The sequence below is a fragment of the Onychomys torridus genome, chromosome 10 (assembly GCF_903995425.1).
Source record: "Onychomys torridus chromosome 10, mOncTor1.1, whole genome shotgun sequence".
NCBI classification, from domain to species: Eukaryota; Metazoa; Chordata; class Mammalia; order Rodentia; family Cricetidae; genus Onychomys; species Onychomys torridus.
In genome coordinates, this window is record NC_050452.1 from 78,708,098 (window position 1) to 78,730,463 (window position 22,366).

The 22,366-nt window shown below is 42.2% G+C and overlaps 1 protein-coding gene across 1 annotated transcript in view; it reads left to right on the forward strand.

Annotated features, from left to right (window-relative positions):
* The first annotated feature begins 1,528 nt into the window (after positions 1 to 1,528).
* Sec31a (SEC31 homolog A, COPII coat complex component) overlaps positions 1,529 to 22,366 on the forward strand; it is an 81,292-nt gene continuing 60,454 nt past the window's right edge. Inside the window, exons 1-7 of the mRNA XM_036200420.1 lie at positions 1,529 to 1,953; positions 9,122 to 9,204; positions 9,805 to 9,928; positions 13,793 to 13,991; positions 15,361 to 15,456; positions 17,226 to 17,366; positions 19,103 to 19,245. Coding sequence (XP_036056313.1) covers positions 9,126 to 9,204; positions 9,805 to 9,928; positions 13,793 to 13,991; positions 15,361 to 15,456; positions 17,226 to 17,366; positions 19,103 to 19,245 — 782 coding nt within the window. The 5' untranslated portion in view covers positions 1,529 to 1,953; positions 9,122 to 9,125. The remainder of the gene's footprint in view (positions 1,954 to 9,121; positions 9,205 to 9,804; positions 9,929 to 13,792; positions 13,992 to 15,360; positions 15,457 to 17,225; positions 17,367 to 19,102; positions 19,246 to 22,366) is intronic.

A 22,366-nucleotide genomic window follows, 5' to 3' on the forward strand; every position in this document is an offset into this window, starting at 1 on the left:
GTTTGGGACCCTGTGAACCCAGCTTTGTTTGGTTAAAAATTACAGACACACACCTTTAATCCCAGCATTTAGGAGGCAGAGCCAGGCGGATCTCTGTGATTTCGAGGCCAGTGAGTTTGAGGCCAGCCTGGACTCCCAAGTGAGTTCCAGGAAAGGTGCAAAAGCTACACAGGGAAATCCTGTCTCGAAAAAACCAAATATATATATATATATATTAGAGCTAGCTTAAATTGGGAGATAGGGTTCATTAATTATTATAGTTATTATAATCATAATAGGGAATTCCAGAGCCCACTTTTATGTTTTACATGTTGAGTTCCTGTATGTATGTATGTATGTGCCCCACGTGCACGCAGATAATGCGGGAGGTCAGAAGAGGGTGTGGGATCCTCTGGAACTGGAGTTACAAATGGTTGTGCATTGCCGTGTGGGTGCTGGGAAATAAACCCACGTCCTCTGCAAAAGAGCAAGTGCTCTTTACTAAGCCATCTCTCCAGCCTTTGCTATCATTATTATATTTTGCTTTGCTTTTTGAGACAGGCTCTCTTGCAGCGCAGGGTGACCTGCCTGACCTTACTATGTAGCCTACACCAGCCTTCAATTCCTCCTCTACTTCCTGAGTGTGGCATTACATGCATGGGCTATGATGCCCACCCAGCTCGGCCCCCATTTCATTCTTCACTTTTGCTCTACAGACCGGCTTCTTCTACACTTTTTAGTTACTAGTTTATATCCCTAATCGAAGATCCCAAATGCTCGAATCTGAAAGCGTCATACCTTTACACACACACACACACACACACAGAGTGCAGCTTCCAATTTTTCAAATTAGGATGCCCAGTTTGTTCCAGTGGCCGGGCGAGTGCTAATAGGTCTGAATGCCATGGACAGATATTGAAATATCAACGATATCAACTGCATCCGATATAACTCACTCTGATCTAAGACTCTGAAGTACAAAAAATAGCCTTTGGGTGTGTGCGACAAATTCACGTAAATTCTGAAAAAGGCAAACGCAGGGTGCAAGCCTTTCATCCCAGCACTCGGGAGGCAGAGGCAGGAGGATCTGTGAGTTCGAGGCCAGCCTGGTCTGCATACCGAGTCCCTGGACAGCCGGGCTACACAGAGAAACCCTGTCTCGAAAACCAAAAACATAACGAAAACAACAAAAAGGCAAACGTAGAACCAATAAAAGAGCCGAGACACAAACTGAGCCGGCCCTTGCCCAGCCCAGCTCTCGCGCTGTTCGTCCGTCCGGTGTGGGGAGTGTCGCCAGCTGCTGCTGACGCTTCACGGGAGAGCTACGTGGCGTCCTCGGGGTCACCGCGGCTCTTCCCCGACGGAGACGCCCAGCAGGACTTCCCCTTGATCCACCGCCAAGCGGCCGCTTTCCCGGCACTGCGCGCCTCCTCCAAAAAGACCGCAGAATCTCTGCCTCCAGCATCACCAGCTTCCAGGGGCCACGGCTCCCGGAAGTGCCGGCCCGCCGGGTGGGAGGGGCGAGCCGTTGCTCCCGGAAGTGCCGGCCGGCAGGGTGGGCGTGGTGAGTCTCCGCACCCGGAAGTGCCGGCCCGCAGGCGGGGCTGCGGCTGCCACGTTGGAGCGGAGCGTGGAGGTGGCCCTGGGCCGCGGAGGAGGGGCGGTGGCGGCGGCGGCGGATCCTGGGAGAGTCCGACGTTCGCCGGCCAACGCAGGACAGACAGGTCGCCGAGGTCCGCCAGGTGTGTCTGCTGTTTGTTTCCTGCCCCTCGCCAGGTTCGGTGTCCGCTGCCGAGGCCCGAGGCCCGCTCTCCGCTGACGCCGCGCCCCTCTCTCGTTTCGGCCCCGCCGGGACAACGCCTGGAGTCGCAGCAGCCGGGTGATCGCGCCCGTCATCCTCCGCCAAGGTTTCCAGGCTGCCCTGCTCCGGAGTGAGCTTGAGGTTAGGACCCTTCGGACCCTGTGCACAAAGAGGTGCGATCCCCAAGGACATGGGAGGGAAACAGACCTCAGGATTATTTCTTTGACTTAAGTTAGGTAGAGATTTCTTTAAAAAAAAAAAAAAATGGTGTTTGAACTGTTGCCAAATTTGAGGGTTTAGCTATTGGAAACTGAGGCTACTATCTTTTAACTACGATTGTATTATTGAGGGTCAGCAGTCGCCAGTCGCAGCCTTCAAAAGTGTATGATTTTGCTGCTGTTGTTAATACCAAATTAAATCGTGAGGCAGTTGTAAAATAATTGCCTGGACTTGTGGGCGTATAAACTTTTTCTGTGAGCTTGTAGAACTAATTCTGCAGGTTTTTTGTTTTTGTTTTTGTTTTTGAAGTTGCAAGAGGGTTTTTTTGTTTTGTTTTTGTTTTTTGCTAATTTCTCCAAATCGTTCAACTATAGAAAGCTGGTACTTGGTTCTTTTGTGTACAACTGTAACTGTTAAGTAGATAATTAGACACTTGCTCTTTTCCCTTAAATCCTGATTATTCAGGAGTTGGCTAAAATGTGCTGCTCTTTGGAGCAGTTCTGTCCTTGGTTCTCTAATTATAGCTCCAAGAAAGGTTTGCGGGAATGAGAACTTTTGGATAATTGCTGTCTAATTTGAATATGTTACACATATATAGAGTTTGGAAATGTGAGGTTTGAGATGAGTTTTGGATTTTACTGATTAATTTTATGTAAACAGGTTTTTTTCCCTGAAACATGTAAGAGTAGAAAGACATTTGTAGGAGTTGGGGATTTAGCTCAGTGGTAGAGCGCTTGCCTAGCAAGTGCAAGGCCCTGGGTTCGGTCCTCAGCTCTGGTTAAAAAAAAAAGACATTTGTAAGCTGTGAAAAGCAGTGACTGTCAATCTTTTGGCGTTTTTATCCCCCTTTGAAAGCACTGGGCTATCTTCCTAGAAAAACATGTTTACACTGTATGCTCATGCCTGGGTAGAATTTTCTGTGTAATTTCATGGGGATCGAAAGTCCCACATTAAAAGCTTGTAAAGTGATTCTGCTAAATTAATTTCTCTTTGTTTCTTCTCTTCCCTCCTTCCTTCATCTTTGAGATAGGGTCTCATGTGTCCCAGAATGGCCTCAAACTCACCAAATAGCCAAGGATGGCATTGAATTCTGACCCTCCTAACTCTTACCACCCAAGTTCTGGGATTTCAGGGATGTACCACCACACCCGAGGTGTTTCCTTTTTTGTAGGTGTTTTCCTTTTTTCCTTAATTTTATCTCCTAAAGTTTAATATTGTAGATTAGTATGATATCATTTAGTTCGCAAGGCATGGTTGATTTTTGAGTTTGGTTGAATGAGGTGAGCCTGGAACAGTTGATAACGCTAAATAACATTTGGAGAACAAATATTCCTATCTTTAGTGAGATATTTTGCCCACATGCACTTTTACTAAAAATAGTACCAGTAAGGGATTTGTATTCCTCGTTACGAGACAAAGGTGCTGGGACCATTACCTCTGACTTCGCACTTTCCCAGGTGTAGTGTTGCAAGGTTGCTACTTTTGACAGAATAGTACTGTTGGGCTTTCATATTGCTTCATAAAACTTGCAATTTGAAAATCAGTTTACCTGCAGTGATGGCTCATCGGTTAAGAGCACATGTTGCCCTCCTTATACCCACATCTGGTGGCTCACAGTCACCAGCAACATCAGCTCCATTTCATCTGACTCCTCTGGCTTCTGCAAGTACCTGTCTGTACTCTGTACCTATACCTACACAGACACAAACATGCAGGATATAATTTAAGAAATAGTAAAGAACATCAATAGAAAGAAGAAAGTTTTCACTTAAAAGTAAGTTCTTGTCTGGGACCAAATGTTCCTCTGATGCTGGGGGAGTAATGGCACGATAGTTGAAACACAGGGCCTTGGATACTCTGGGTAAGCATTGTGAGCTGCATCCCCAACTCTTGGTTTTTTTGAAACAGGATCTTATCCTTGTAGCCCAGGCTGGCCTGAAACTGCTGACCTCCTGCTTCTTAGTCTCCATAGGCTGCATACCTCTGTGTGCCACTTGCCCCTAGCACTAGATGTGTTCTCAAAGGCTTGTTGGGATAGACCTTTTAAACTGTGAATTGAGAGCAAGAAACATTCTTGATGGATGAGCCTTTTCTCCAGGCCCTTTAAATTGTGATTTTTGAAATAGCTGTTGTTTGTAAGTTTTTATTTACTATGAGCTAAGCAATGTTCTAAACACTCTAAAACCTCATTTAATCCTCTCAGTGTATAATGGGGTTAGCTTTGTGGGAGAGGAGCAAAAACACATATATGCAGCGCCCTGAGATTTAGAGCTGAGACTCAGGCTGAAGTTGAAGAATAGGGTGTGTGTATGTTCCAGGCCTCAGTCTACCTGCTGGGCTGTAGGTCCTGTCCTATGGGTGATAGACACAGACAATCCACTGCCCTCAAAGTCTTCATTCCCGTGTTCATTATGATTATGTTCTGGGTAAAGTGGTCTTGAGTGAAGCAGTGATGCCCAGTGTGAATACAACCACATGATAGTGAAAAGCTACACAAAACTATAAGATAAGTTGTGATTGAGAAGCATAGATGGCTTCCTTTAATCCCTCATGTTCTAAGGAAGTCATTTATCATTAAATAAATGTTTCTAAGAGAGGGAAATGCTCATATATCCAGTGAAACAGTATTGTAGCATTCCTACACAGATTATGGTAGTCTTGTTTAATTTGATTCAGAACTTATCACATAGATATAGAGCATATTGTAACAGGGTTTTCTTTTCATAGCTGACACTAAAACTTCATTCTGTGCAGGTTAATAAGAGAAACTACTTTTTATTAGAACCTTGAGTTAGATGCAGGTAAGATTGCTTTGAGTTCCTGCTTAGCCATTTTGTGCCCCCTTGGTTATCTCTGTGTTACACATTAACTGAACACTTGGAATTAGGTAGCCTTTGTACCTTTGCTGTCAGAGATACTGTAATTCTAGTCAGGATTTTTTTTGGTGGGGGGAGGGCATTGTTCGAGACAGGGTTTCTCTGTGTAGCCCTGGCTGTCCTGGATCTCTCTCTGTTACCAGGCTGGCCTTGAACTCACAGAGATATGCCTGCCTCTGCACCACCACCACCACCTGACCCAAACCCCAGCTTTTTAAAAAAATAGATATTTGTTTTTCTTTTTAGAAATTACTATGAAGTTAACCCTTTCCCCACCTTGATAGTAATTTTCTTGTTTTGTTTAACTTGAAGAGATCCTCTAAGCAGTTAAAAATTAAAGTTTTATCCAGCACTAGTCTTTTTAGTTTATCTAGGTCTGAGTACATTTGTTTCCTTTGAATGTAAACATTAAAATTTGAAACAAAACCTCTGTGTATTTTCTATATCCCTCAGGCCACCTTAGGCAGACTTGGAGTTATTTGTTTGTTTTTAACGTGCATTGGATTATGCTTTTGTTAGGTTATGTGTGTCACATGTGTTCAGGAAACCCTTGGAGGCCGGAAGAAGGCTCAGCTTTTCTGGAACTGAAGTTAGAGATAGTTGTGAGTTGCTGTGTGGGTGCTAGGACCTGGACCTGGGTCTTCTGCATGAGCAGTAAGCACCTGGGATCACTGGGCCATCTCTCTAGACCCACCGTAAGCAACTTTGAATCCAAAAGGATAAGACTGACTACCTGATTGAAAATTGACAAGAGGATAATTTAAGCAGTTTGTAAAAAGGCCGATTGGAAAATGAATGAACAATATGTGCTAATGGGTTATAATAAAGTATCTTGTTAAAATAGGATGATATGCTATTATAAAATGCCTAAAGTGTGACCCTGCTCATGTGAACAGTCATGAGCTTATTGAGATCCATGTGAACTGGATTTTCATAAATGAACTGGAACTTGAATTTTCTGTTAAAGATTAAGTCAATTGCCCGAAAGGAGAAAGAGGCTCATAAGAAGAAAATAGGTCCTGTTTTTGTTTTTTGCTTTTTTTTCTCCTACAAAATCAGAATCTTTTTTTCACCTAGGATGATCTTAGGTATGGTATTTCCTCAGTCTTAGATAAAAAGGAATGTTAAGACTGGGTCTCCTGGGTTCAATTCCCAGCACCCACATGGCAGCTCACAACTGTCTGTAACTCCTGTTTCAGGGGATCTGACACCCTCTCACAGATATACATGCAGGCAGAACACCAATGCACATAAAATATAAACAAATTATCAAGAAAAAAAAAAAAAGACTGGGCTCATTGTGCAGGCCTGCTTGGCCTGGAATTTACTGTGTAGGTCAAACTGGCCTCACACTAGCAAAGCTGGATCTGCCTCTGCCTTTAGTACTAGAATTAAAGGGATATGCCACCACGTCCAGGACTTCCCTCTCCCTTTCATATGGAGACATGAGCCCAGGACTTTCACAGGCTAGCCACCAGTTCTCTAGTAATGAGCCGATTCTCCTACCTGCCTTGTGTGTGCATGTGTGCAGGTACATATGTATATACTGGCTGATGAGTGCTCCTGTGGATGTACAAGTGAAGGCTAGAGGTCAGTGGTGGGTTTCTTTGTCTGTTGCTCTTCACCTTGACTTTTTTTTTAAAGACAGGAAACCTGTCTTTTTAAAAAAATTTTATTTATTTTTATTTTATGTGCATTGGTATTTTGCCATGGGTGTTCAGGTCCCCTGGAACTGGAATTACGGACAGTTGTGAGCTGCTATGTGAGTGCTGGGAACTGAACCTGGGTCCTCTGGAAGAGTAGTCAGTGCTCTTAACCACTGAGCCACCTCTCAGCCTAGGAAACCTGTTTTATTGAACTTACCTGGATCCTCCTGCCTCATGCCAAATGCTAGGATTACAAGAATGCAGTCTCTCTACTTTTTGTTTTGAGACAGGGTCTCACCAGGTTGCCCAGGCTGGCCTTGAACTCATTCTGTAGCCCAGGATAGACTTGGATCTGTGATCCATTCTTTCTTCCTTCCTTTTCTTCCTGAAAAGCTATAATTACAGCTCAAGTATGCCAAAACACTCATCTATGTGCAAGGCGCTTTATTTGAGTCTCTATAATACATGTTATCCTGTTTAAAACTCATACTATCCCATGAGGTCACCCTCAATTAATTAATTAATTAATTAATTAATTAATTAATTAATGTATTTTTTTGTTTTTTAAAGACAGGATTTCTCTGTGTAGCCCTGGCTGTCCTAGAACATGTTCTGTAGACCAGGCTGACCTTGAACTCAGATATCTGCCTGAGGTACTCATTTTTTCCAAGTGTAGAAACCAGGGCTCAGGAAAGCTAAGCCATGTCTAACAACATACCGTATCTAATAGTAGCAGAGCCAGTGTCCAAAGCCAGAGGTAACTGTTGATTAGGATTTTAACTATGTAGTACAAGAGTGCAGTCCCACTTTATCCAGCTTTGTTTTGTCCTGTTTTCTTTCAGGTTTTTGTTGTTGTTCTGTTTTTTGAGAGAGGGTCTGAACTGTGTAGCTCTGGCTGTCCTGGAACTCATTATGTAGACCAGGCTGTCCTTCCAGCTTCTGTAGCCTGGCTGGCCTGGAACACCTGATCTTCCTGCTTCTAGTTGCCAAGTGTGGATATTGCAGTCATGTTCCACTGTGCCCCGCTTACCTAGTCTAGCCAGGAAGTAGCTGAAACAGAATGTCCATGAACTTCTGATTGTCCAGTTTCTCTGGAGAGCTAAGGCTGTGGGACTTTGTGTACACCACCCATGTCATGTGTAGAGGGGCCTCTGCATGCTAGCTTGGCACTCTACCACTCAGCTACATCCCATTGATGAGGATAGAAAAACTGAATAGCCAACTGACAGGCAGTTAGAAACAAGAGCTTGGATTTTGGAGGTAAACTTCTGAGTTCAGTCTTGGCTGTCTCTTTGGAGTTTGTACAAATATCTAACTTTCTGCAGCTTAATTTTGCCATTTGTAAAATCTTCCAGTGGAAACTATTTGAAAGCGTAACATTCAATTCTGAAGCCCTTCTCTGGAAACTAATCAAAGGAACTCGATGCTCTGAAGAGGAGTTAGGAAGCCTAGTGTTGAGAGCATTGATTCGCCTGGCAGGGTAACAGGAGGGATCTAAGGGGAAAGGCTAGGAGTGTAGAAGTCCCTAATGCAGGGATCTGGATGTTCAAGCAGCCAGTGAAGAAGGCAGAGTAGGGGATGTGAAAGTCTAGAGTTCTACTCTGCAGTGACTCGGAGTCAGGTCAGTCAGGGGAAATCTCAGCACATTTAGCAGTACAGAGGGAAATACTGACAGATAATGCTGTTGACTTTAAGGGTGCAAGAGCAGCAGCAGGATTATGTAAGCCAGGGTTGGAGAGACGGCTCCAAGATGAGAGCACTTGCTGCTTTTGCAGGGACCCAGGTTCAGTTCCCAGCACACACAACCACCTCCAGCCCCAGTTCCAGAGGGCTTTACGCTGCCTTCTTGCCTCTGTGGGCACTGTACTCATGCATGTGCAGGCAAAACACCCATACCCATAAAAATAAGCTTCATTTGTGCAGCTAGCCATTGGTGAGTTCATGAATAAAGAAACTGGGGATTAATGTCATTAAATAAAATTATTTAGAATTTCAAAGGTAGAACCAGAAATGTGTTGAAATGAAAATATAAATAAATTTCTCAATTACAGAGAAATAATAGCTACACAAAAAGAGCCCTGGGATTAAAGGTGTGCACCGCCACCATAGCCTGGCACACACAAACACATGTGTGTGTGTGTGTGTGTGTGTGTGTGTGTGTGTGTGTGTGTGTGTCCTTCTGGTGGGGTATTTTACAGGCTGATTTTTTTAGCTGAGGACTGTACATTGAGCACCCCTAACCAAAGCATCTAAGGAGTTGCATATTTTGAAGCATTTTAGATTTTGTACGTAGGCATGTTCAGCTCTAGAAAATATTCCAGAATCAGAGAAACTCTGAAATCTGAAGTGTTTCTGGTCCCTGTCATTTCAGATAATGGGCACTCAACTGTGTAATCCATAGAGAACTAGAGTAATAGAATATTTGTCCCAAAAATAGTCCCACGGTTATGTCTAATATTGAATATTTCCAACAATACATTTGTATTATTGGTACTGGGGTATTATTAATATTTTAGTGATTTGTTCAGTATATTTCTATGTATTTTTTAATGTTCTGTGTTATATGCTCAGTATATTTCTCTGCAAAATGTTCATTTTAGCAGAATGAAGTTAAAGGAAATAGATCGTACAGCTATGCAGGCATGGAGCCCTGCCCAGAACCACCCCATTTACCTAGCCACAGGTAAGTTCAAAAGAGAAGACAGTGTGATTAGCCTAATTCTATGTCTGCCTTCTTCATACTTGTATTTTAAGCTTTAATTCAAGCTTCATCTTCTCTGAAAAGTTTCTCCTTCTCTATCAAGATACCTCCACCCTCCCTGTCACTTAATGTGGTGACCTTCTGTGTTGACAGTGCTGTACTTGATAGCATTGATCATGTGTTACATGTCCCAGTGCACAAGAATCAAGTTTGTCTTTAGCCCACCAGAAGTTGGGACAGCAGATGATATAACAAAGAGTTTGAATGAATCATGAGCAAACTTGACAGAGACACTTTTTAACTAAAGAGCACTTTGTATAGGACTTGAAGCAGATGCGGTGCATTATGGGACTGTTTCTCCAGAGAGATTCTAAGATGGCTACAGCCTTTAAATCTTACTGTAACTACCCACCCTTGGAGACATCATCTCCCAGGCCTGGGCCAGAACTTCATTGCCGCAGTCACTTCGCATATGTGTTCCAGCCACAGATGTATTCATGGCATGCTTTTAGTTTCTCTTTCCTGCCACTTTCTGAGTCTTTTATTTTGCATGTGTAGTTACCATACATGTATTTTCTGTAGGAACATCTGCTCAGCAGTTGGATGCAACATTTAGTACCAATGCTTCCCTGGAGATATTTGAGTTAGACCTTTCGGACCCGTCCTTGGATATGAAGTCTTGTGCTACTTTCTCCTCTGCTCACAGGTATGAGATTCAGCCTTAAGGTCACATAATTATTTAAGTATGTGTTGTGGTAGATGACTTTGTTTTAGTTTTTATTTTGAGGCGGGGTCTCTTGTAGCCCAGGTGGACCTGGAACTCACTAATAGCCAAGAATGCCCTTGAAGTTGTGCTCCTCCTGCCTCCGTGTCCTGACTGCTAGGGTTATGGGCAAGTGCCACCACTGCTGGTTTGTGCAGTGCCTGGGACTGAACCCAGGACTTTGTGCATGCTGGACAAACTCTGCCAACTGAGGCACACCCCAGTCCTGTGGTCTACCTCTGTCTGTAGTAAGGATTATTAAAACTTTAAGGAATAATGCCAGTGACAAGAAAAACTTGTGGAAAAGTGTACAAGTACATTTTTGTGGAAGTAAAGTATTGATATGTCCTGTTGAAGGTTTCATCGCTGTTATATGTAGTGTGGCCAGAAGACCCCAGTCCCTAACATCCTTCTTTTCTCAGTGTAGGAGAGTTACTTGTTTGTCTCTTTTATCTTATAAAATGTAGGTGTGAATAAAGAAGGGAGTATGTGTGTATTTTTATACACACACACATTTTATACACACACAGGATCTCTCTGTGTAGTCTTGGCTGTCCTATGTAGACTAGGCTGACCTTGAACTCACAGAAATCCTCCTGCCTTCACCTCCTGAGTGCTGGGGATTAGTGTTCATCTCTGCTCCCCGCGACCATGCCTGGTTCTTGGTTCTTTTATGGGAGTTTGATGTGGGAAGGGCATTTGTGAAAGAGTGGACAGCTTGTACAAATTGAATCTCAACTTCGCCTGCAATCCAGCACTCGGGAGGCAGAGCCAGGCGGATCGCTGTGAGTTCGAGGCCAGCCTCGGCTACCAAGTGAGTTCCAGGAAAGGCTCAAAGCTACACAGAGAAACCCTGTCTCGAAAAACCAAAAAAAACCAAAACAAAACAAAAAACCCCCACAAAACCAAATCAACTTCTACCATGTTGGTCCTGGGATCAAACTCACATGGTCAGGATTGACAGCAAGTGCCTTCACTTTCTCAGCCATCTCTCAGGCCCACTCGCACTGTATTATAACGTAGAGAAAGTACACTCGATTTCAGCAGTGAATCAAACTTGGTATGTTTTTGAAGTTTTATGTGTATTGTTGTTTTGCCTGCATGTGTATCTATGTGAGGGTGTCAGAAGCCCTGAAACTGGAGTTAGGGACAGATGTGAGCTGCATGTGGGTGCTAGGAATCGCACACAGATCCTCTGGAAGAGCAGCCAATGCTCTTGACTGCCAGGAGCCATCCCCGGCAGTGGACAGGTCCAACAGAGGATGTAAGGAGTTGGCGGGGGATGGAAGTGAGCCAGGCCGTAGTGGTGGTGAGAATCATGCAGCCTGACTGACTAGCAGCTGGAGTGCTTCTTTATACAGAATTTAGTAAGCAGGGATTCATTCATGATGTTCCAAAACATAGATCATATCATTTTTGTTATGGACATGTGTTTCACTTCCTTTTGCTCATCTTTTAATTATTAACAAACTATGACAAAACAGTTATCATTTCCAATCATTTTCCCTCAAGTATTGATATCATTGATAGAGTTATCATATTTTTTTATTTATTTAACTTTATTTTATGTGCATTGGTGTAAGGCTGTCAGATCTCCTGGAACTGGAGTTATAGACAGTTGTGAGCTTCCATGTGGGTGCTGGGAATTGAACCTGGGTCCTCTGGAAAGAGCAGCCAGTGCTTCTAACCCCTGAGCCATCTCTCCAGCTCCCAGAGATATCATTTTTACTCATTACCCCAAAATCCAATTTTTAAAAATCTAGAGGTATATAACAGCCTGTTCTTAGGCTGGTAGCTTTTGGGGCTACAAGGACAGTAGACCAAAACAAAATCTTCAAGCCAGCCTGGACATATTGCCATGTCCCAGTCAGTGTCTTATTAACTGTTTTTTTTGTTTGTTTGTTTGTTTGTTTGTTTTTTAGGTTTCTCTGTTTAACAGTCTTAGATGTCCTCGAACTCACTTGAGATTTGCCTGCCTCTGCCTCCCAACTGCTGGGATTAAACGCACTGCCCAGCAACTCTTGGTGGTCAGAGTGCCCAAGAAAAATCCTCAGGCAAAGCTGCTGCAGTTACTATTTAAATTCTGGCATAATACAGTGTTTACATTTTATATCTTTATATGTCTAATCCTGGCATTCCGTTGTTCCTTGATCATAGGACACCACAGTGGCTCTGCATGTGTTAACTTTATTAAGGGAGGTCCTGACATTCTTTTATCATCATTCTTTGCTCATCAGTATAAGTCTCTGTGTAGGGCAGAGGTATATGCCACATGATTGCCTGAGTGTATAGTGGGAAGAGGCTTGCAATCTGATCTGTGGCCCACTCCTCAAGCCCACCGAATCTTGTTGACCTTTTTGAGTTTACTTTGTTTTGATTATCTTGTAAGTACAGGGACAGATGTTTCAAGAATGTCTCATAGCCTCATAGAGAGACCTCTGGCTTCTTTAGGTGTGTCACAACCTCCGAGGTAAGGAAGACCTTCAGGTAGATAAGGATATTTCTCTAAAAGTGAGAGGGGTAGTATGTTCAGGACCCCCAGAAGCAATACTCCTGGGAGAAGGCATAAATGATACATAAGAAATTTTCCAGCCAGGCGGTGGTGGCGCACACCTTTAATCCCAGCACTCAGGAGGCAGAGGCAGGCGGATCTTTGTGAGTTCGAGGCCAGCCTGGTCTACAGAGCGAGTTCCAGGACAGGCTCCAAAGCTATACAGAGAAACCCTGTCTCAAAAAAACCAAAAAGAAAAAAAAAAAAGAAATTTTCCATCAATCCACTATCCCCAAATTATATAAATATTAAAAGTCTCCCAAGTAAGCAACAGGTGGAGATGAAAACCAAAGGAGGCATGGCAGCCATCCTGTGATCAGCTTTGCTGGATCTTTGTCAGGCAACTATGCTGGCCTTATGGCTTTTGCCATTCCCATCAGCTATAGCTATGGCTGTGCCACTTAACTGCTGAGCCATCTCTCCAGTGCCTGTTTTTAGCAGGTTTTAAAGAGATGTTCAGCAGATGAGAGAATATAGCTTGAGTCATGGAGTTCTGTTGGTCCTTTGCAGAGTTTCTCCCGTGATAAGATCCTAAGGTCCACTCTTGTCTCAAAGGTTTTCCACCCACTGTCTGTTTCAGGCCACATACTTTCATTCCACATGAGGCCATGAACATTGTCCTATACTAGAAATAAAACACATAATTTTGAAACTGTGTCTCTGCTTAGACTCCCTTAATACTTTTACTGTTCTTCTTCCATGGGCTACATATTTGTGAACACTTCTATGGTCAAATGGAAAGTGCCCCCCCCTCCCTCCCCCTACACACACACCCAGGGTTTCCCTATGTAGTCCTGGCTATCCTGGAACTCACTCTGTAGACCAGGATGGCCTAGAATTCACAGAGATTCTCCTCTCTTTGTCTCCCAAGTTCTGGGATTAAACCATCTGGCCCAATGTTTTATTTTCTAAGAAAGCAGTTGATTAGCTCTGTTGTGCAGGTAAACAAAATACATTTTGGGATTATTAACTAGCTTGCCCAGGGTTGCACAGTTTTTAAATGATAAAGTCATTTTTAAGTTCAAGTAAACATTTATACTATATTTTTCCAGAGAGTCTTCACTATTTATAGAGATCAGGTAATCAAATATAAATACATAAGTAGACATTAAAATTCTATTTTACTGAGGATACAGTCAGCAGGAGTCAAAGAGAAAAAAGAAACTACAGTTTGTATTACATAGATAAAGATAAAAATATAATTTAAAATAGCTGGATACTTATTGACTCTAAGAATGAGGTATTTTCTCCTTAAGGTACCACAAGTTGATCTGGGGACCTCATAAGATGGATTCCAAAGGAGATATTTCTGGAGTTCTGATTGCAGGTGGAGAAAATGGAAACATTATTCTTTATGATCCTTCTAAAATCATAGCTGGAGACAAGGAAGTTGTGATTGCCCAAAAGGACAAGCATACTGGGCCAGTGAGAGCCTTGGATATAAACATTTTCCAGGTTTGACTTTGTTTGACATTTATTTATTTATTTGTTTGTTTGTTTGTTTACATTCATGGTTCTTAAAGTATTTCTTCCTCCTTTGAAATAACTACTAGGCTTCAGTATTAGGAACGAAAGGTAAAGACTTACTCCTGTACAATTCAGAGTTCAGATTAGGAGCCGGTCATAGGCATGATGGCACAGGCCTGTTACCTCAGCATTGGGAGGTGCAGGCAAAAGGATCAGGAATTTGAGGCTAGCCTTAGCTACATGGTAAGTTCAAGACCCTGTCTCAAACAACAACAAAAGCCCGGGGACTGAGGAGCTAGCTGGATGGGTAAAGTGTTACACTGTACAGAGAACACGTGGTTCACCTCAGGACCCTGTGAAAGGGGTGGTTATGGTATACACTGCATCGTGATCTCAGTCCTGAGGAAGTGGAGCCAGGACCCGGGGGCTTGCTGGCCAGCTGTCTAGCCTGTGTGGTGGGTTCCGTGCAGTGAGATCTTATCTCAGAGGAGGTGGACAGTGTTTCTGAGGGTGACCGCTGACCTCTGTATGCAGGTGCATGAGCACCCACATTTTACATGATGGGTTACCCAACCAAACATACACAAACAGATATTATCTGCCCTGAGCAGAGCTGAGACTAAAACATTTAGCTGATAGGCTGGCTTATATTTATATTTAGAAGTTTAAAATGTCATGCCATCTGCCTGGACACCTTTAGATATTAGGAGCCCCAGACTTTGGAAATTTTAAAGCTTATGTTAGGTCAGCTCATAGCACCAGTTGGTAAAAATTTATGAGCATGAAAAGTAGCCTGTGAGGTCAGTTTGTGAAGTCCATTATTCTTGTACTTCTCACCACTTTTAGGATCGTTTTAACCCAGTGGACTTGAAGTAGAAGTCATCCGGAAATACTGTTCATTGTAACACAACTATGTGCCCATGAGCTAGACATATGTGCAAACAGCAGCAGGCTTTACTAGCTCTGGGTGCTGGCTGTGAGGTGCCAGAGAAAGATGCAGTAGCTGTAAGATGTAGCTGTGGGATTTGGGTGTCTTGGAGAGCAGTGATTGGCAACTGCTTTTGTTCCATGATCACATTTTCCTCCAGAGATGCACAACCACCAACACTGGTCCCTGCATTGTTAATGTGCTTGATTCTTTAACAGTTTAACTACGGAACTGCTCTTTTTTGTAATGTATTGCTTTAAAATAGTTCCATAAAAAGTTAACTTTGATGAAGAATTATGGATAGTTAAGAAGCCAAACGTGGTTGTTTTGAATCAATAGAAAAACTGTATGTATTAAAGTCAACATTTTAGTTTTTAGTTATTCTGAGTTTTCAGTTATTTTTTATTTGATTATTGTTTCTTTTTGCAGACTAATTTGGTGGCCTCTGGTGCTAATGAATCTGAAATCTACATTTGGGATTTAAACAATTTTGCAACTCCAATGACACCAGGAGCCAAAACACAGGTATAATATTAATTGTTGAACAGTGTAATCAAAGGAACCAAAAGCCGTTCTTTTAAATGTATTTATGTTGATTTTAAGTTTTTTGAGTGCAAACCAGTACTTACATATCATTAATTTTCTATGGCATAGTAAAATATTGATAACTATGTTTCTCTTATAAGTTGGAGGTAGGAGGATTGCTTTGAGTTTGAAGTCAGCTTGAAAATAAAATGAGACCTTATCTAAAATAAAATGTTGATAGGTGTGGTGGCACAGGCCTTTCACCCTGGCACTCAGCAGGCAGTCAGGCAGATCTCTGAGTTCAAGGTCAGTATGATCTACAGTGTGAGTTCCAGGCCAGCCAGGGCTGCATATTGAGACAGTGTCTCAAAAAATAAAACAAAATACAATCTTTCTGCAAGGAAGGTATCAGTGATTCTTTGAAGAGTAAATAATCATTCATCACCTACCAACTGGCAGTATTTGTTGTACTAGGCCTAGAGTACACAGAACAGACAAATGTTTAATAATTGTTTTACAGTGACAGTCTTGTTCTTTGATATACTAGCTGTTTTACCAGCGTTCAGATTTATTAAATAAAGTTACTCCTGTGTAGTTCACATAGGCTGGGCAATAGCAGCTGCTCTTTTTAAATTTCTCATTGTGTAGAGTCCCAGTTTTACTGGCCCTTGTAACTGCTCCTACCATTTTGAAGTCTTGAAAGGTAGCTTAATTATCGCCTGTAGTCTACCACTTATAAAAGCATTTTTCCGGTAGTCTAGCCTGCCGTTTTTGTCCTGCATAATCAGAGGTCACACTCACCAACCGTCAGTGTTGTAGTTTGTGGTCTGTCTTGCAACAACTACAAGTAAAGAAATGGCTTCGTTTATAGCAAGAACTCAACAAATGCTTATCAGGTGAGACAGCAGCATTAAACAGTGTAAAGTGTTTGAAGCTGTGTAGATTTGTGTTTTAAACAATAGGGTACGTGTTTGTGAATATATGAAGAGAAAGGAAGTGTGTGCAATAGATGGAGTTAATTTTTAAGTAATAGATTTAAAAACAAACAATCAAAAAAGGATCAGCCAGGCATGATGGTAGACGCTTTTAACCCCAGAACTTGGGAAGCCGAGGCTGATGGATCTCTGTGAGTTCCAGAGGAACTAGAGCTAAGTAGTGAGATGCTGTCTGTCTCAAAAAAAGGAAAGAAAAAATTATAAATGAAGAATCAGAATTTATGAATAAATTTATTTTTTAGGTTTTTGAGGCAGGATCTTACAATGTAGCTCTGGCTGTTCCAAAACTCAGTATATAGACATAGGCTGGCCTCGAACTCAGAAATTGGCCTGCCTTCAGCGTGCTGGGACTAAAGGTGTGTACCCCCACACCTGGCTTTATAATTAAATTTGAATGTAGTAATGTTCTAGTTACTTTCTGATTCTGTGATTAAACAGTGCCCAAAGTCAACCTGGAGAAGGAAGGATGATGTCACTTCCATGTCCCGGTCACAGTCTGTCACTGGGGAGGGCAGGTAGCTTGCTTCCCTTGGCTTGACCAGTTCCTTTCCTTCTATAGCCTAGATCCACCTGCCCAGGGATGATGATACCTCCCTCTATGGGCTGGGCACCCCCACATCAGTCCGCAGTCAGAAAGTGTTACACAGACCCCCCTCAGAGCTGGCTCATGGAGGTAGTTCCTCAGTGAGGCTCTCCCAGTGACTCCAGCCCCTCAGGTTGACAGAACTGACCAGCACAGCATGGAAATGGTTTTAATGGTTTGTTCCTTTACAGCCACCAGAAGACATCAGCTGCATTGCATGGAACAGGCAAGTTCAGCATATTTTAGCATCAGCTAGTCCCAGTGGCCGGGCAACTGTGTGGGATCTTAGGAAAAATGAACCCATCATCAAAGTCAGTGACCATAGTAACAGGGTAAGTATAGGACTGACTTATGATAAACACGAGTACTTCTATTGTAAGTGCCCTGGGGCTTGTTTCAAGAAATCAAATTTTTGTAAAATTAAAATCCTATCTTTTATTAATCAGTGGGATGAGTGCCCCCTACCCCTCAGTACAGTAATTAAATACTCAGTAAACCATGTTGGATATGTTTTTTATTTTTTCAGCACTGTATTTAGTAATTTCACGTGTGTGTGTGTGTGTGCGCGCGCGCGTGCGCGCGTGCACGCACGTGTGTGTATGTCAGCGTGTGTACCGTGAAGCACATGTTGAGTTCAGAGGACAACTTCTGGGAATTGTTCTCTTTCCATCAGTGGGTCCCAGAGATCAAACTCAGGTTATGGGGGGCTTAGTGGCAGGCACCTTTACCCAGTGAGCCCTTTTGGTGGCCTGATTTTCTTCCCTCCCTCCCTCTCTCCCTTCTTTCTTTCTCTCTTTCTTGTTTAAAACTTCAAAAATACTTTTATTACATTTATGGTGTTTGGGTTTTCTTTTGTTGGTGATGGTGTGTGAGCATTGTGCACTGTGTGCTCCTTCAAGGACTTGGTTCTCCTTCTACCATGGGGATCCCAAACTTAAACTTAGGTCTCTAGGTTTGGCAGCAAGTGCCTTTATGTGCTGAGCCCTGTTGCCCACCCTGGTTAAAGATTTCCAGGAATGCCTAAGTCAGAATATGTGTATCATTTAAAATGCCGCAGAACTGTTGAACCTTCCTCTAGATGACTACATTTTAAGTGGACCAGGAATGTTAACACAAGTTCCAGTGGGATAAAGCATGTGAAAGTAATTTTAATCATTATATAGAATATTTATTAGAAATTAAACTTTTGGGTCATTCCCAATGATAGTAATTGTCTCATGAAACTTTGGATGGTAGTTGTTGCTTAAGATATGGTGGGGTTTTGTTGTTGTTGTTGTTGTTGTTGTTGTTGTTGTTTGGTTTCTTTTTGAGGAAAGTTAGAAGGCCTTTTAGTTTTTAATTGAGAACTTTTATCTATTTTCATTTTTGAAACTGTTATATTTTAAGTTTGTGTAAAGCAATTCTCTTGTTTTTTAAAATCTATTTATTTATTATGTATACAGTGTTCTGCTTGCATGTATGACTGCACGTCAGAAGCGGACACCAGGTCTTATTATGAATGTTTGTGAGCCAATATATGGTTGCTGGGAACTGAACTCAGAACCTTTGGAAGAGCAACCAGTGCTCTTAACCGCTGAGCCATCTCTTCAGCCCCCAAAACAATTCTCTAAGTTACAGTATTGATAGTGAAAATCATTTTTTTTAAGGTTTATGTACTTATTATGTATATAGTATGTATGACTGCAGGCCAGAAGAGAGCACCAGATCTCATTACAGATGGTTGTGAGCCACCATGTGGGTGCTGGGAATTGAACTCAGGACCTCTGGAAGAGCAGCCAGTGCTCTTAACCTCTGAGCCATCTCTCCAGCCCCTGTGAAATTCATTTTAGATAATAGAATTATTTTGATTCTGAATTGTTTTATGTGTATCAAGTAGATGAATAGAAAACATTCAAATGCTATATTTCCAAGACTATTTAAGTCTGTTTAGTAACATTTAAAAGGTTTGGAACTAGTCTGAGCTTATGCTTTTTCCTGTTCATTTCAGTTGCGACATAGTCTTCAAATTCTAATTCTGCTTTTCATAAAGTAACATGGTTGCTAAGATGTGGGCCTTACCTGTCTGCAGATGCATTGCTCCGGGCTGGCATGGCACCCTGATGTTGCTACACAGATGGTCCTGGCCTCTGAGGATGATCGGTTACCAGTGATCCAGATGTGGGATCTTCGATTTGCCTCCTCTCCTCTCCGGGTTCTGGAAAATCATGCCAGGTACCATGCTGCTGTTTCAGGGAACTTTGTTTCTTCATGTTTTTGTTCTGAAACATAATTCTTCATTTTTATTTTAAGCAGTAGTCAGGATTTTCTCTCCAAAATGGTAGATAGATCACGTCATGCTAACATAATTCTTTGCTAGAACATTTTCCACTGCTTGCTTCAAATACACATTTCTATGCCTTGCTTCAGTATCTGTAATCCCAGCACTTGGCAGTCAGAGGCAAGGAAGTCAGGGGTTCAAGGCTGTCCTCAGCTAGAAAATAAAATCACCTAAAATAGTAAAAATTTGAGTATATCAAACTCTTGACATTAACTATACAGTTAGATCTATATTAGTCATCAGACCTAAGAAAATTGATGCCATATAGCAACAGTTTAGAAACTGGTTTGATTCTGTTTCTATTTTCCTTTAAAAGCAAACATTTTTGAGAAATTAGGTCATCTGCTTTCAGTTTGCATTAATATGTTGAGTAGATATTCTGAAAAATGGAAATTTTCTGATATTTTAGTGTCATTTTTCATCAATTTGGCAAATTTCCTATCATTGATACTTAGGTAGTAGCAAATTTATGTAAATTGTTTAATGTGTTTAAATAAGAAAATTCCTTGTAATATTTTACTAGTTTCTAGCCAGGTAGTGGTTGCCCACATCTTTAATCCCAGCACTCAAGAGGCAGAGCCAGGAGGATCTCTGAGTTCAAGGCCAGCCTGATCCAGAGCAAGATCCAGGACAGGCGCCAAAACTACACAGAGAAACCCTGTCTCGAAAAAAACAAAAAGCAAAAAACAAAACAAAAAAAAAAACAAAAAAAAAGAAAAAAAGAAAAGAAAAGAAAGAAAGACAACATTTAATTGGGGCTTGTTTCAGAGGGTGACTCCATGGCATCATGGTGAGGAGCATGGCAACAGGTGTGGTACTGGAGCAATAGCTGAGATCTCACATCCAATCCATAGGCAGAGACTGGGCAGCCATGGGCTTTTGAAACCTCAAAGCCAACTCCAGTGTTACACCTTCTCCAGCAAGGCCACACCTCCTAATCCTTTCCAGGTGGTTCTAACAGTTGGGGATATCTATTCAAACATGAGCCTGTGGGGGCCATTCGCATCTAAACCACCACATGACCTTCAGGGAACCTGTGTTGTAGAGGGAAGACAGCTAACTTATATAACATAGACTGTGTGCAATTGCACACAGTACCTTAATCAATCCTCATAACGGAGTTAACTGTAGAAACTGCTGTTGCATGTCTCACAGGCCAGAGATCGAAGCTCAGCCAAGGTTCAACATGTCCAGGGTCATATTTAAGCAGTCCAACCTAAACACTGATCTCAGAGTGGTCTAACTCCACACTCTACCACAGAGCTTGTGAATGTGCCATCAGAATTTAGTAACTCCCAGTGCTGGATGACAGAAACAATCTCTCTTGTCGGCATTTTCTTATGCTAATAAATGGTAGATTGTTTGATCTTTTGGTTCTCTTTCATCCCTGTAGTTCTAGTTTCCTTAATATATATCTATTTATATATTAATAATAGTATAATATATAGTATATTGGGCTGGAGAGATGACTCAGAAGTCAAGAGCACTTGTTGCTCTTCCAGAGGTCCTGAGTTTATTTTTCAGCGCTCACATGGCAGCTCACGACCATCTCTAACTCTAGCTCCAGGCTCTGGTGGCTCCAAGCTTACTTGGGCACCTGTACTCTCATGTGTGCGCACATTAAAATTTTTTTTAAATGAACAAACCTTGGCTATTTGTTGTTGTATTGTTGCTGTATTAGAGATCAAACCCAAGGCCTTGTATATACTAAGCAAGTGCTTACCACTGAGCAAAATACTCAGACCTCCAATTGTGTGCTCTTAAGAAATAAACATAATTCTGGTTTTTCATAGACTCTGAGTAACATAGATATGAATATAGAAAAGACAAAATAATTAATTCTGACTTTCTCTAAATAATAGAGTACAGAAGATTGTGGGGGGGGGGGGTGTACACATGTTTGTGGCAGCCAGAAGTCAGTGCCTGATGGCGTTCCGAGCATTCCTCAGCCATATATTCTTGAGACAGTCTTTACTAAACCTGGAGACACCATTGCACATATAGCTGGCAGATGAGCTCTGTGGATCTGCCTTTCTCCACCTCCCCTAGCTGGGATTGCAAATGTGTGCTGTCATACCTGGCTTTGTGTGGCTGTGGATGCATGTACACCACTCCACATGCTGTGGAGGTCACAGCTCCCTGTGGTAGTCAGTGACTCCTCTCACAAGACCCAGGGATTGAACTAGGGTCTTAGGGCTTAGCAGTAGGAGCCTTTACTTACTGAGCATCTCAGTGGGCTCTTTTTTTTTTTTTTTTTGAGCTGAGGATCGAACCCAGGGCCACTGAGCTAAATCCCCAACCCTCAGTGGGCTCTTTTTAGACACAGTGTGCGGCAAGCACCTCACTATTGAGTCATCACCACACCCCAAGGATTACATTGTGTGTAGCCCAAGGAATATCCTGTATTACCATTATACTGAGGTCAAAAGATCCCTTTACTTTAAGACAGTAATCTATAAGACCATGCTTCTAGACTTTAGAGTTTAGTATTTCTTTGAAAAATATCTAAATTTTTCTTTTCAGTATACTTGACAGAAACTAAAAACAGGACTGAGGATATAGACTTGTGGGAGAGCACTGGCTTCCCATGTAGAGGCTTTTTTTTTTTTTTTTTTTTTTTTGAGACAGGATTGTTTTGTGTGTAGACCAAGCTAGACTAAAACAGAGATCCATTTGTCACTGGTGTTAAAGGCTTGCACTGCCACCGAGCTATATGAGGCATTTTATCTGTTCTTTCTCGTAAACAGCCCGCCTGTGAGTTAATACTCCACAGCCTGTGTTGTTGGGCCCTCATTCTCATTGCTTGCCATCTGCACTGTGCATGGTGCTAAGCATCCTGTGTCTTTGTAGCATCCATGTTACCAAGTTACATGAGTTCCTCTTCTGTTAACATGCGTGACTCTCCACAACCTGCACAGGAGGGATTGGAAGTGCTTTCTTCAAGACTGAACATTTCCTCGTATTTTGTGGGTTTCTACCGGTGTGCATTTCTTCTTTCCCTCTTTCTTAAGTTGA